The sequence below is a fragment of the Panthera onca genome, chromosome A2 (assembly GCF_046562875.1).
Source record: "Panthera onca isolate mPanOnc1 chromosome A2, mPanOnc1 haplotype 2, whole genome shotgun sequence".
NCBI lineage: Eukaryota > Metazoa > Chordata > Mammalia > Carnivora > Felidae > Panthera > Panthera onca.
This window is the reverse complement of record NC_138340.1, coordinates 82,885,131-82,900,332: the sequence shown is the minus strand read 5'-3', so window position 1 is coordinate 82,900,332 and position 15,202 is coordinate 82,885,131. Positions and strand designations below refer to the sequence as shown.

Below are 15,202 nucleotides of genomic sequence, written 5' to 3'. Positions count from 1 at the left end.
GTCTTGTGTCCAAAAGGCAATGTGTTAGATATTTGTAGGGCGATAAACATGTAAGCAAATGGAATGGCAACAATACATATTGTTGTATCTCAACACCTTAGACTAGACCAGAGCTATAGAATTTATGTGAGGTGGACTGAATTATGTAAAAATGCATACATTTAATTCTCTTCCAATTAAATGACTTGCAGTCCCTCTACAATGTACAGATATTTGAGTTTTTCTTATTTTCTTATGCGAAGAAGAAAAACATTTGCTAAATCCAACAAAACACCATTACATTAGGAAAGAGGAAAGAAATTATATTTCTTAAATCTTCACAACAGCAAAGGTGTACGTAAAATATGGGTTTTTTTAGGTCCTCCTTTATAAGACTGCATTGTCAATGTCTGTTTTGTGTCTCAGTGTCTCTGTAGAGCTTCTAGGAAATTCAACAGTTCTGGTCAAAGGAAATTTTTTTATCATTATCATTCTTTAAAAAGAGATGTTCCTTCTTTATTGAAATATTCTTTGATTCTATTGTTAGTGATACAAAACAAAACACGCCTTGCTCTGGTTCATAAGGCATCTAAGTGACCTAGAAATGCAAAATGGAATACTCAGAAAAAATGTCAGTGTTTGATAAAGTCTGTTCACTTCAGCAGCAAGCATCTTGGGAAAAAATTACATTTACATACCCAAAAATTCATGTTTAGATTTAACAATAAGACCAGGCTGAGAAATTTGTCTTGGAAGTCAAAAAGGACAATTCTACATGGCTACTTCCAATCAAGAAATAGCTTCACAGTGCTATAAAAGTAAAGCATATACCTGGATTATTTGGTCCCTTCTTAGTCGAAATTTAAATAGTCCAGGACTTCCCAAATTGTAGGTCTGACATATGTGAGGTCTGTGTGTGGGCACATCTACACCCATGCTTGTCTAAGCTGAAGTCCGTGAGAGGAGAGAGAGGCATGTTAACAGGAGTGGCTATACGTGCACCCTTGGTTGGCATGTAAGATCTGTTCTTTCCCACCCTTTTAGTAGTAAAAGTCAGTTTGGGTGGTACATACAGATAATGGAATGTTTTCAGTCCTAAGGAGAAATGAGCTCTAAGCCATTAAAATACATTCAATAAACTTGAATACATATTACTAAGTGCATCTCATTACTAAGTGCAAGAAGCCAATCTGAAAAGGCTCTATACCATATGACATTCTGGATAAGGCAAAACTATGAAGACAGTAAAAACATCAGTGTGGTTGCCAGGAGTTAGAGGGGGAGGCCGGGATGAATAGGCAGAGCACAGAGGATTTTTAGGGCAGTGAAACTTGGTATGATATTATAATGGCATATACATAGCATTATACATTTGTCTAAACCCATAAGATGTATCATCCACAGTGAACCCTAATTTAATCTATGGTCTTTGGGTGATAATGATGTGGCAGTGTAGGTTCATCAGTTGTAACAAATGTACCACACTGGTGGGGGATATTTGTAATGGGGAGGCTCTATGCATGGAGGGTACACAGGGAATATATGGGAAATCTCTATACTTTTCTTTAATTTTGCTGTAAACTTAAAATTTTTTAAAAACTAGTCTATTTTTTTTAATCCATTCTGTTCTTAATGGGTACATTCTCAGTTACTTATACATTACCCAACATATCTGATTAAAAATAATAAGCCTCACAGAAGAAAGACTTAATCATATTATCCAAAATGCAGTAAAGTTATCTTCTATTTTTCTTATGAAGCAGGGAAACTATTATGAGGTAGCATGACTGTTCAGTGAATTGTAAGCTGAACTCACCTAATATATTATGTAAGTAGTTGCATTGAGCCCTTTCCCCAATTTCTATACTAAAGTCCAAGTCACCAGAATCTTAGAAAGCAAACTTATTTGGACATAGGGTCATTGTAGATGCAATTAGTTAAGATGAAGTCATACTAGAGTAAGCCGGCCCCTGATCCAGTATGACTAGTGTCCTCATAAAAAGGGGAAATCGAGACACAGACATGTACACAGTAAGAACGCCATATGAAGACTGGAATTCTGCTACCATAAACCAAGTAAATACCAGAAGCTAGCAGACAGGTCTGGAATAGATCCTTCTCTAGTGCCTCCAGAAGGATCATGGCCCTGCCAAACCCTTAATTTAGGATGTCTAGTCTCCAGAACTGTAAGATAACACATTTCTATTGTTTAAGGCATCCAGTTTGTGGTATTTGTTATGACAGCCCTAGCAAACTAACAATGCATACCATTTGGACCACATTCTCTTTGACTACCCACTGCCTAACCTAGTGCCTGGCACTTAGTAGGGTCTCAACAAATGTTTAATTAATTAATTAACAACACTGTCATAGTAATATAGGAAATGGAATGCCAGTTCCTTCTCTCGCTGAGTGCTAAGTATTGGAATTCTTTAGACAGTTGCCTTAGGTATTATTATTTCCATATGCTATATTGCCATCCTAGAAATTTGTATATAACTCTTTAGTGTCATTGAATATCACTTAGTAAATCATTATGATAGTACTGTATGTAGTTACCTAGAGTTGGGGGGAGGTACTTCCTCTCTATCCACCATGTTGTCTTACATGTCAAAGAAGGTACTTAATTTGCACTCTCCTGGCACCTTAACCTACGCTACCCAGACAGAATGGGCGTGACTTATCTGAATGATGCATCTTAGAAGGATATTTGGGCCTGCTTGACTCAACTCCTCTTTTTCTTCCTTTTAATGTTCTACATTCATCTTCTGAAAATAGATTCTGCCCCTGCATGGGTAGCCTGCCCTGGTTCTGTGCTGCCTGTGGATACAATTTGCCTGATTCTGGGTTTCACCAGAAGCTCTTGACTCTGACCATAAACTACATCCATAGATTGGCCTTTATGAATAGTAAATTTGGGAATGTTACAGTTCTCCATTTGCCTTACTCATTTTTTTCTCTTATTTTGTTCAGATAGAGAAAGTAGGTGCTACCTATTACTTCCTATCAACCCAGTTCATTACTGGTTGATTACTTACAGTTGATTACAGTTCATTACTAGTTGATTACTTCCTATCAACCCAGCCTGATAAAATTCTTCTCTCCCCTATTAAGCTCTTTTCAAGTATCTTGCACATTGTAGGTATTAAATTCGTGTTTGCTAATGTGATGATTAATCCATTAGATAAGAATAAAAGAATGAATGAGTTAAACACATGTTAGACAAACTGAAAGAAATTGTCACCGTAATCTCTGGCACATCAATAAATATAATTGTAGACATCTCCAAAGACTCAACTTTAAGTAAAAAAAAAAAGTACATTTATTCATATCTAAGCTTCTTGAATGAATTCTCTGTCAGCATATTATATATTTTCAGTCACTCTTTAGTCCATTCCAACCTGGTTTCTGCACCCACCATTCCACTATAACTACTACCATAACTGGTAGCTAATAACCCCAGTGACCTCCTCCGTGTCATTAATTTCAATAGATGTGATGCCCTTATATTGTGGACTATTTAGAAGCTTTGGCCAAAGGTAGTAAGTGTTTCCTCCTCATTGCCCTTTGTTTGGCTTCTATGGCATGAAGATCAACTGGTTTTCCTATTACTTTCCTGACTGTTCTTTCCTAATCATTCTCATTGACTCTTAAATGTGGGAATTCCTCAGACAGCTGCTCTAGGGATTCCGATTTCCACTTGCTACACTGCCTCTCCAGGCAATTTCATTCACTCCCCTGGCATAAATTATAATACAGTCTAGCCATATTCTGTTGTTTCTTGAATTGATTCTCTCCAGCCAAGCACTCTTTGACATGACATGTCCGTTGTGAGTTTGGCATGGACCTCTGTCTCCATGTGCCCAAAACAATACACATATTCCTCTATCTCCCCACACAGTCCTGCTCCTTCTGTCATATTTTCTATCTCAGTGAATGGCTTTGCCACCAGGTTTAACGTGACGTCTCATTTTTTTTCTTATCTGTCCAGTTTTTTTTAATCATAGCAAATCTACCCTCTAAATATTTTTCAGTCCACTCATTCCATGCCCAGGCCACTATCATCTCTCATCTGGAGCACAAAAATAACTCCCCACTGATCTGTAAATATCTACTCTTGCCATTCTTAAAACCCCAGAATAGTTAAGGGGAATCTTTGTGGGGAATGAAAATCTGGTTGTGTTGTCTCCTTGATTAAGACACATCAACGTATTCTCATTGCTTTTAGGATATAGCCCCAAATTCTGAGCATGGTTTCTAAGGCTTTGCCTAATTAAGCGCTTGTTTATTGATGTTTTTTTTCTCCATTACCTTCCTCTGAAAAAAGTCTCTTGATTTCTTTTTCAAGTTTCAGGTCAGTAGCACATTGGGGAGAAAAGGCTTTCCTTGACTCTTTATATAAAATTAGGTGAATGCATATGCATAATATCCCAGATTTGCCTGGGAAAGCATTCATCACACTTAAAATTGTTTAAAGATTACACATCTTGACATATTTTGAGGTCCACAAGAGCAGGGATCATGCCTCTCTTGTTCATTCTTCTGTCCTGAGTTCCTGACAATTGCGTGCTTAATAAATATTGATTAAGTGAATATTGAATGAGTAAATATTTCAGAACATGACCTTGCATTTTAACTTTTCAAATACAACATGACATTTGGAAACACCTGAGAGCAGTGTATTTCGTGTATTGGTAATTATATGTAATAAGGTACAGCAATGAGCATCTCAAGAGAGCAATGGTATCTTTTCTTGCTGCTTCTTTCCCACATATTTACAAAGGCCAATTCTTTATGAGGAATCAGCTGGAAGACTGCATCTATATTCTTTTAATAAAGTCTTCCTTTTAAGGGCAAAACCATGAAAGCTGGTAACATGTTCTTGTGCTTACTAATTCTTATAGATACTTACTAATTCTTATAGATACCTTAATATGGCCCTCTGAGATTGATGCATGTAGGGAAAACATTGATCTAAGCAACTGATTGAGACAAAGGTAGCTTTCAACTTTAATTAGCTCCTTGTAAATTACCTTTATTAATTTTTAAAGTTATAAATATAATAGACAGCCAATGAATGCAGAGATACATAAACACGACTTCGTCCACCCCATCTAAATTTACTATCCTTAAGTAATCAAATTTGGCAATACATTGTACATCTTCCATCCTGTTTTCATGTTCATATAATTATATGCAAAGCTATATGCATATATCTAAGAGAACTTGGTGTTTGCTTATTTTTTAAAGATAGGATTAACAATATATATTACTTTGCAACTTGGATTACTCTTTGAGTAGTAATTATGAGCATCTTTTTCAGTTCAATAGATACACATCTAATTCATTGTTTTTAAACTGCAGTTTTCCATGGTAATGATAACCACAATTTACTTAATCATATTTTCATTGTTAGGCATTAAAACCATTTTCAGGGCTTTATTATTACATATACTGCAATATATATTGTTATATATGTATTCTTATACCATAACACCTTTTTTCTAGAGGATATATTTCTGTCTATCTATCTATCTATCTATTGAGGATATATTCCCATATATAGAGATATATATTAAGCGGGATTACTTTGCCAAAGAACATGTGCATTTGTATATGTATATTTTTAATGTTAATAGTTATTGGTTATGTTCCCAAATGGTTGTAGACTTTCATATTTTTAAGTTGACTGTCCTATCCTTACACTGGCATCTGTCAATAGGACTCTCCTTCCAGTGTTTGGGTTAAGCTGTCTCTACCACAGCTTACAGATGAGGAAGCCATAGTGACTCTGCAGGCCTTCTGGTTCTCTACTCTTGAGTTGTTTTCCAAATCTCCCACTGGGGAATACTTGGACTTTCGGTGACATCCATACCACAGGGGAGTCTTGGAGTGGTATTTGCCAGTTTTTTTTATTCACTATCTCTGTTCTGACCCACCAGTGGAGACGTGGAGCCACTCTGCAGGAAACATCTCTCCCAAAGTGCTAAACTAAAGCAGTTCAGAGGCCTCTTCTCCTTTGGGCTCCCTTGAACTTTTCTGTGCTTTCCCTTTGCTCATCACTACCACATCACACCCAGACCAAACCTGAAGATAGTGGTGCTGAATCCCTGAATGAACCACGCAGTGTCTTAAACCTGAATATTTCCCCCTTTGAATTTCTCTCCCAATCACACCATCTTATCTTGCAGGAATTTACTCTGCATTATATCTTTCTTTTTATTTACCCCAAAATATTTCTTTTTCTAGACAACACCAAATCTACTCTTCTTTGACAGATAAGACTCATAGTCTCTCGTTAGTGGCAGAAAAGCTAAATGGGAAGAAAAAGAAATTCTGAATAGCTCAGAGAGACTATACATTAGGTGATATTTTAAAAATATCCTCATTATACTATTACGTCTACACCTTGACCACAACACTTGCCCAATAATCTAATCCCGTGGAAAGGTAGACTTTAAAATGATCCTGTTAACCCATTTTTTGGTGTGCCCCTTTCAGACCTTTAAAATGTCTTTCTTTCCCTACCTTTTCTCCACCCTCTAGAACCTGAACTTAACCAACATATAGTTTAAAGTCCATGCCGGTATTAGATTTTCCATATAATGTTTTCTTGTCTTACACGAATTTGTTTTTAACACCTATTATAAATTTCCAAAAATGTGATCATCGTCCATTTATATTTAGGTATATTATGCAGGATTTACTTCTTAATTTTTATTTTCTCCTTTTCTCTCCCTATTTTGAGATATCTGCCTTGGTTGAATCCCCATGATCCTGTTAGAGTAATTTCTCAAATGTTGTCCTTAATTAGGATGCATGGATAGGACCTATTCAGAACTTCTGTATGTTTAAAATGACTTTCTTTTGCCTGGATAGAGGAATAATATTTTGGTAGAGTTAAGTTACTTTAGTTGCTGTACTTTTTTTTCTCAAGTTACTATAGATGTTACCTTATTTTCTTTGAGCTTAGAGTATCACAGATGAAAGATCTCATGTTCTTCTGTTCCTCTTTTCTTTGTAAGTAATCATGTTTCTTCAGTGCAGGAGCTACTAAAGTTGCTTTTTAACATCGGAGTTTGGAAATTTCACCTAGATGTGTTTAGGAGTCTATGTGCTTCATTAATCTGGCGTCAGATTCAGTGAACCATTTCAGTCTGCAAACTCAAGTGTTTCTTCATCTTAGGTAAATTTTCTTCTATTTTTTTTTTTTTTGTTGTTGAGTTATTATTTCTTCTCTATGTGTTCCTTTTCCTCATTCTGGAGCTTGTGCTACCTACATGTTCAGACTCTTGGGTCTGTCCTCCAAGCCTGTTACCAATTACTTTTAATATATGTATCTCTTTTAGGTTTTACTCTGTTGTATTAATTTTCTCTTGTTGCTGTACCAAATTACCACAAACTTAATGGCTTAAAACAATGCAGATTTACTGTCTTACATCTCTGTGGGTTAGAACTCTGACATGGGTCTTGCTGGGCTAAAATCAAAGTGTCAATGGGACTGTGTTACTTTCTAGAAGCTCTAGATGAGAATCTATACCCTTAATTTGCCGGCTTCTAGAGGCCATTCACATTTCTTGGCTTGTGGTTGGTTGGTCCCCTTCTATCTTCAAAGCCAGCAGCATTGTATCTCTTTGGCCATTCTTTAGTGTCACATCTCCCCTTCACCCTCCTCTTCTGTCTTCCTATTACACTTTTAAGGACGCTCGTCATTTCAATGAGCTCACCTAAATAATTGAAGATAATCTCCCAATCCCAAGGCCCTTAGTTTAATCAGATCTGAGAATTCTCCTTTGCCGTGTAAGGTAACATTCATTCACAGGTTCCAGGAAGTAGGATGTGAACATCTTTAAGGAGTCATTATTCTGCTTACCACACCTGTGTTGTGAAATGGTCCTCCAGTTCAGTAATCAGCAATAATTAGATGAAGGATAGAGAAGAATGAGAAGTGAAAGGGGAACTCAGATAGGCCTAGAGATCATTGTCAGAGATGTTTGCAATGAGGCTTTTCCTATTCCTAGAGCTTATTTACCCTGGTGCATCATACTCCACATCACTGAGAAGTTACTGTGGCTAGAGTGACTGACCGCATGCTCTTGTTCTCTTGTAGAATCCAGTGAACATGAAGACAAGAGTGCAGGTGCCTCAGGGGAGACACCCTCCCAGCCTTATCCTGCACCAGTATACAGTCAGCCTGAAGAGCTGAAGGAGCAGATGGATGATGCAAAACCAACTAAACCTGAAGAGAATGAGGAGTCAGACCCATTGCCTGATAACTGGGAAATGGCCTATACAGAGAAGGGTGAAGTCTACTTCATAGAGTGAGTGTCACACATTTCTTTGGGTGTTGCCATGAAGATCATAGCTGCATAGGAATGATGTAGCACATAGAGACATTGGTCAAAATAAAATACTGAATTTTACTGTTTCTGCTATTAGCTTTCTTCTTTGTGAGAGAATAATGGACAGTGCCTTAATACAATTAAGGGTCCTAGATTATAGCTATAAATCAAATGAGACAATTACACTGTAAAATTTGTTATAATCATGACTAAAAAGGTAAATCTCTATGTGGCATTACTATTGAGTTAGACATAATCTACCTGTCATGGGAAATGCTTACTCTACCCTGTCAAGATTTCTGTGTAGTTCAAATGAGGTAATCCCATTTTTAAGTCAGATTGCTGGAAACATCCTCCATCACATTTAATTATGCGGCTATTTAGTGCAAAATTCTTACTTGTCACAAAAGGCAACATTGCAAGGTCTTCACGCAGAGGTCAGATGTCAATAATATTGTTTGGTTTTGTATTGTATAGTTCATCACACTCATTTTTTATTAATTTTATCCTATTTTTGCTGACCATCTTTATGACTGGCCAAAGGAACCGAAATGCTAATCTTGAACTCCCTGGTGATATGGACTCAACCTAATCTTTTTCTTTCTTTTTGGACTTTTTTTCCAAACTGATTTTTAAAATATTTTATTACCAATACTGTTAGTAAAGTTTTCCTTTCTTTATCTTCTAGGAGTAGAACCATTTAAAAAAAAAACTCCTAAGGTGAAGATCTCAGCACAAAATTAAATTGTTGATGTGCATAAGACAATCAAAAGGTTAATTAGGAAAAATAAAAACTAAAAATATTGTAAATGAGCAACACGTATTCCTTCAACACATTCCCTCAAACAAGATTCAAACAGAAAAATTAATAGAATCTGAAGTTTTCAGGGCTGACAGTGGATAAAAATGTGTAAACTCTGATTATTCAAGAAAAAATATTAAAACTGGATTCTTTACCCAACCTGGAGTGATTTGTGACTTAGATCTCTGTAGGCAGAACTCAGTTGTGAAATTGAAATGTTACCACATACCAATATTTAATTCTCATGTGAAGGTGGGAACTTTGATACATGTGTCCAAGGGAATGTATAATGAGGTAATTACTTGGTGCTCTGCTTGACTCCAACATGGGATGAGAAATACAGTGATTTGCAGAGAATGAATCCCTACTATTCACCTTTTGACAGATCTTGTAAATTAAAAAAAAAAAAAAAACTCTTGTATTATTTTTATTGCTATAACCAATGACCCAAAGATATCTTTTATCAGTTAATTGGGAAAGAGAAAGTCATATGGATTTTTTTAAATGCTCAAAAGTATTTAAATCTAAAACATAATTTTGTTATTGATAAGTACAGCATGGAATCATTCAAAGGATAAACCCTAGATGTGAGTTCATGCATTGATGTTCAGGAAAATTAATATTCAGAAGGAGACTGATAATATACACTTTTTATTATATAATACAGGGGGAATAAGGGTATGTGGCATTAGTAAAGGAAAACCAGCATGACAAGTAGATTAAAGAACTGTTTCCTTACAAGGCTTCCAATAATTCAATTATAAAAATCTTTGTGATTACAAAATGATCTTTTCTCTTTTAAATAATGTCAGATTTTTGGGATTGTGAAGAAAACGGGCTTTGGAAGACAGAAATTGTGCTCATGGTATGTAGTAAATGATGAGCCTTTGTCAGGACTTGGGAAAATCTACCAAAATGATTCTGTTAATACTCTAGTGAGTCACCCAGTGTCAGAATTCAAAGATTCATGAGATGTTGTTCGTGTTCTCAAATTTAGTGTTGAAATCTGTTGTTCAATTTGGGGAAGAGAGGCATAAACAATTGTCAGACAACTAATTTCTGAGTTTTGTGATACTATGCAGAGAAGGACTTACTGAACAGACTTAAGTAATAAAAAGAGTCATCATAAGGAAGGTGAGGTCACATAGAGTTGGCAATGTGTAGACACAGCATTCCAGGTATAGGAACTTTTGTTACAAAGACCCAGTCCCTGAGTTTATCAGGGCTAGTGAGAAGACCCTACTAGAGAAGTAAGCATTCGTTAGAGAATCCTGTGACATTATTGCTCTGTTTCCATTTCCTAGATCATTAGTGCTTTTGAAAGACAGGCAGGGGGTTTTCTTTGTTTATCTTCTTCCTGTTACTTCAGGGAAGAATGAATGAGCAAGAGGAGTAGAGATAGGTTGAAGTGGACAATTAAGATATAAAAGAGGAGACAATTTCATTTTGGCAAGAAAGCTGATCATGGGGAGACCCACCCAGAGTTTAGGGAAATGAAGATGCCTTGAGTTAAGACTGAAATGGGAGTGTGATGCGAAGCAGATTCCTGTAGAAGACAGGTGCAAATACCCTTCTTAAAGGTTTCTCCACAGAATGAAGACACCCCCCACTCCAGCCTCCCCATGGACCACTCCAAGCCCTATCTGTTCATTTCTTGAAACGCTTACATTTGAATCTCAAGACTCAGTGCAATGAGCTCAAAAATCAGACTAGGGAGGGATCGGTGTCTTCTTCATCTAGTTCCTCATTTCCACACTGTTACCACTTGCACTGTGGTTTCCTTTCTCTCTGCCTGCGTGTCACTCCCACTCTGCTTTACTTTTCCCTCAGTTTTCCCTGATTCCCTCCTGACTGCTTTCACTCTTTGTTCTGGAATGCCCCTCTCCTTCCTAACTACATTTGACAAAATCAGCATTTCAGCCCGCTGTCATTGACCTGTGTGTGCCTTTTAAGTGATACCACAATGAATTCTTTTGTAAATATAAAAGACCCTTGGAAACAGTCTGATAGAGCAGGAGACAGTGACAGGAGAAGGAGCATGGTGGGACAATAATCTAGAGACTAACCCATGGTAGGCCCCAGGATTTTTTAACCAAGAAACTTAGAAAACAAATAGTATTTGTAATATAAAAGTTTTCAGTCCTGGAGCAAAGTTGAGGTAAAGAAAGAAGACAGAAAGGCAAGTAGAGTAAGTTAGGAGAAAGATGAAACAGACAGAAGGGAAGATAGATAGATTTGGGAAATAAGAAGAGCTGGCATCAGTGAGAATTTCCCTCTGGCAACATTGTGAGAGTCATTTACAGGGAGGTCTCCCTTGGTAGGCAACACCCCTCGTTACACTTGACTGAATTCTGTCTCTTGTGAGATGAAGATTGTGATAAAACAGAAAATAAGGAAAACAAAGCAGAAGGACCCTGTGGTTCTGTGTATAAAATTTAAATATATAAATATAAATACCTAACACATATGTATATATTTCTGAATATGAGAGGGGAACTCTACCTTGCTGAAATGTTAATTTAAACATATATTTAAAATATACAGGGGTGCCTGGGTGGCTCGGCCAGTTAAGCATCCAACTTCAGCTCAGGTCATGATCTCACAGTCTGTGAGTTCGAGCCCCATGTCGGGCTCTGTACTGAAAGCTCAGAGCCTGGAGCCTGCTTCGGATTCTGTGTCTCCCTCTCTCTCTGCCCTTCCCCTGCTCATGCTCTGTCTCTCTCGGTCTCAAAAATAAATAAAAACATATATATATATATATATATATATATATGTATATATATATATATATATATATATATATGTACTGTGGGTTTTGAATTAAGATAGTGAGTAATTTTTTTTGGTCTTCTGTACAGTAATATTTTAAAATAGTTATTGATTTATGCAGTATTACAAAATACTTTATATATCTCAATACATAACAAGTTTTACATTTAGAAGGTGAGAAGTTATTTTGTTGTTTTTGGTACTGAACACATGGGTCAACTATATTTCCCATACTTTTCAGAACTGCTTCCTTTGATGAATGTATCAACGCTGATTCCTTTTATTATTTACAGTGATATTTAATGAGAAAAAGTTAACATCTGAGAAAGCATTTTGATTTATTTATTTATTTTTATTTTTAATATGAAATTTACTGTCAAATTGCTTTCCATACAACACCCAGTGCTCACCCCAACAGGTGCCCTCCTCAATGTGAGAAAGCATTTTTAAGCAATGGAATTTTAAACTGTGAGTGAATGCTCTCCTCTAAACATGCTTAAAAGTATTCATAATGTCTTATGTTGAGCAATTTTCAAAAGACTCTGCAATGAATAATATTGTTTAAAACGAGTAGTTTCCTTAATTCATAATATCACCCTCATTAATAATGTCTTTTAAAATAGACGGCATATTGATTGTAAATTCAAATTAGTAACAATAGTTACCACATACTGAGTGCCAGCTTTGTTCAGGCTGTGTTCAGGTTACCCGAACAGTAATAGCTAATATATGAGGCATTTACGCCGTGCTCATTTAATTCTCACTTTAGGAAACTGAGGCTTGCAGAAGTAAGTAATTTGTTTGTGGTCACATATTCCAGAATTCACAAAGCCAAGATGCTTTGACTCCATTTACCCAACACATCTTTGTAGGACACATACCATATGCTTGGCGTGGGAATAGAGAGACCCTGGGTGGTCCAGTTGGTTAAAGCATCAGACTCTCCGTTTCGGCTCAGGTCATGATCTCACAGTTTGTGAATTCAAGCCCCGCGTTGGGCTCTGCACTGACAGTGCAGAATCTGCTTGGGATTCTCTGTCTCCCTCTCTCTTTGCCCCTCCCCACCTCCCTCTCTCTCTCTCTCTCTCTCTCTCTCTCTCCCTCTCTCAAAATAAATAAATAAATAACTTAAAAAATAATAATAATAAACCCTGGGAATGCAAGTCATCAGCAAAACTCACAAGATTCATACTTTTGTGGACACAAGTCTTTCTCCAGCATCCTTGCTCTTAATCATTTCACCATGGTGCCTGTATATATTATATCATAGCCACCTTGTGAGCATTTGATACACCCCACTTCATAGAGATTCTGAGGCACCCTGGACAAATTAACATGCTTATGGTCGTGTAGTCCTGTCACCTTGCACAGCTATTGCCATTATCCCATACTACCTCTACCATATAAACAAACATTGGCTGAAATTAAAGTAAACTTTCATATTACAAACAGTATTTGTTTATAGGTTTCTTGGCCAGAAGTTCGCCATTCCAGAGGCTAAATGTTCCATAAAGCAGAGACGCCATAGGGTTAATCTGTATTGACATGCTTTGGGAATCCCATTAAATTCCTTCTTTGTTTGGGAGTCAGTTTAGTTAGTGACATAAAAGAGACTGCTATTCCTTTGGCAAAAAACAAAATGACAACAAGAACCTATTTGTTTACTACCATCTCCCTGAATGGCACTGAACGCTATGTCATCTTAAATAATAGATTTTTAAAAGCAGGCTTTTGAAACTGAAAATCACATCTGTGAAAAATGTCATAGCTGCGCATGGTTTCCTAAATCACTGTCCAGGATGAATTTGCTTTTCAATTCTCAGGAAGACACACATATAATCTGTTTCCTCCTGTGTTCATGTTTCTGTATCTCCTCAAGTGTTCAGTAAATCACTGATTGCCATTTCAAACAAATTAAAAACTTTTATTTATGAAATAGTGGAGAGAATATTTGGGAAACTTATTGGAAAGAAAAGCAAAATCAATTTTTGGGGGTGCAGCAACTCCAGCTTTCACATCCTCAACTCGGCACATTCCCACCAGTCACAAAATGTGGTCTGTGCTTACTCTCTCTAATTTGTATTACAAAATAGTAGAGATATTGATTTTGTTTCATATTCTTTTTTCTTGTGCCACACAAGATTCCAGTGCGATCCCCAGATAGAAAATAATATGTTTTAAACAAAACTGTATGCAGCTCACAGTCACAATATCCAAAACTGTATTTATAATAAAACCTCTCAAAAATGTTTTCTAGGGGCGCCTGGGTGGCTCAGTCGGTTAAGCGTCCGACTTCGGCTGAGGTCATGATCTCATGGTTTGTGGGTTCGAGCCCTGTGTCAGGCTCTGTGCTGATAGATCAGAGCCTGGAGCTTGCTTTGGATTCTGTGTCTCCCTTTTGCTCTGACCCTCCCCTATCCATGCTCTGTCTCTCTCTGTCTCAAAAATAAATAAACGTTAAAAAAATTTTAAAAAAATGTTTTCTAAACATATGAAAGATAATATGATGGCAAACTCACACATTCACATGATCAATAAGATATTTTAAAATATTATTTAAGAAACAACCATTATAGAGGTCATTGACAATAACTTTGTATGTAAATTACCAAGTATAAAGAGGAAAAATAGTAGTACTATGAAAAAATGGATCCTTGAATGAAAAAGCTCCTACTGTTCAGTATCAATTAGATGTATCCAATCAGTCCCTGTAATCTTCTTTTTGGAAATATGATATAAAGGAGAAAGTCTTCTGGAAAATGATGTCACCATCCTGAGGATTTCATTGACTATGATATAAAATGTAATCAATTTATATACTTTTAAGAACTAACACTTAGAGGCGCATGGCTGGCTCAGCTGGTGGAGCATGTGACTCTTCATATTGGCTCAGGATCATGAGTTTGAGCCCCACATTGGGTGTAAAGATTACTTAAAAAAAAATAACTAACATTTATTTTTAAAATTATGTAAAATGTAGTCAGTAATCTCTGTGATTATTGTCTCTGAACCTGTATGACACCTGTTATTGAAACTTTAACATCCAAACACATTTTGAACTGTCCAATAGACAATAAAATATTTACCTGGACCTTGTTTAAACCTTGTTCAAAACATTATGCTTCATGCAGTCAAATATCATTCACTTCAATCTCTGATTATTCTTCTGATACAGTATTCCCCAGGTGAAAATACATTTTGACTATGTAAAGTTAAAGTTATGATTCAGTTAAAGGCTATGATTCAGAATTGGCTTTGTAAGAGGAATTTTTACTTATTTTTTAAAAAAATTTTTGATGTTTATTTACTT

At 36.4% G+C, this 15,202-nt stretch overlaps 1 protein-coding gene across 6 annotated transcripts in view; it reads left to right on the top strand.

The window, feature by feature from the left end:
- The window catches only part of MAGI2 (membrane associated guanylate kinase, WW and PDZ domain containing 2), a 1,340,829-nt gene that overhangs the window by 857,591 nt on the left and 468,036 nt on the right, over positions 1-15,202 (top strand). For all 6 annotated transcript variants that reach the window (XM_078442525.2, XM_078442526.2, XM_078442524.2 and 3 more), the window contains exon 5: positions 8,090-8,300. In XM_078442525.2, the coding sequence (XP_078298651.1) occupies positions 8,090-8,300 (211 nt within the window). The remainder of the gene's footprint in view (positions 1-8,089; positions 8,301-15,202) is intronic.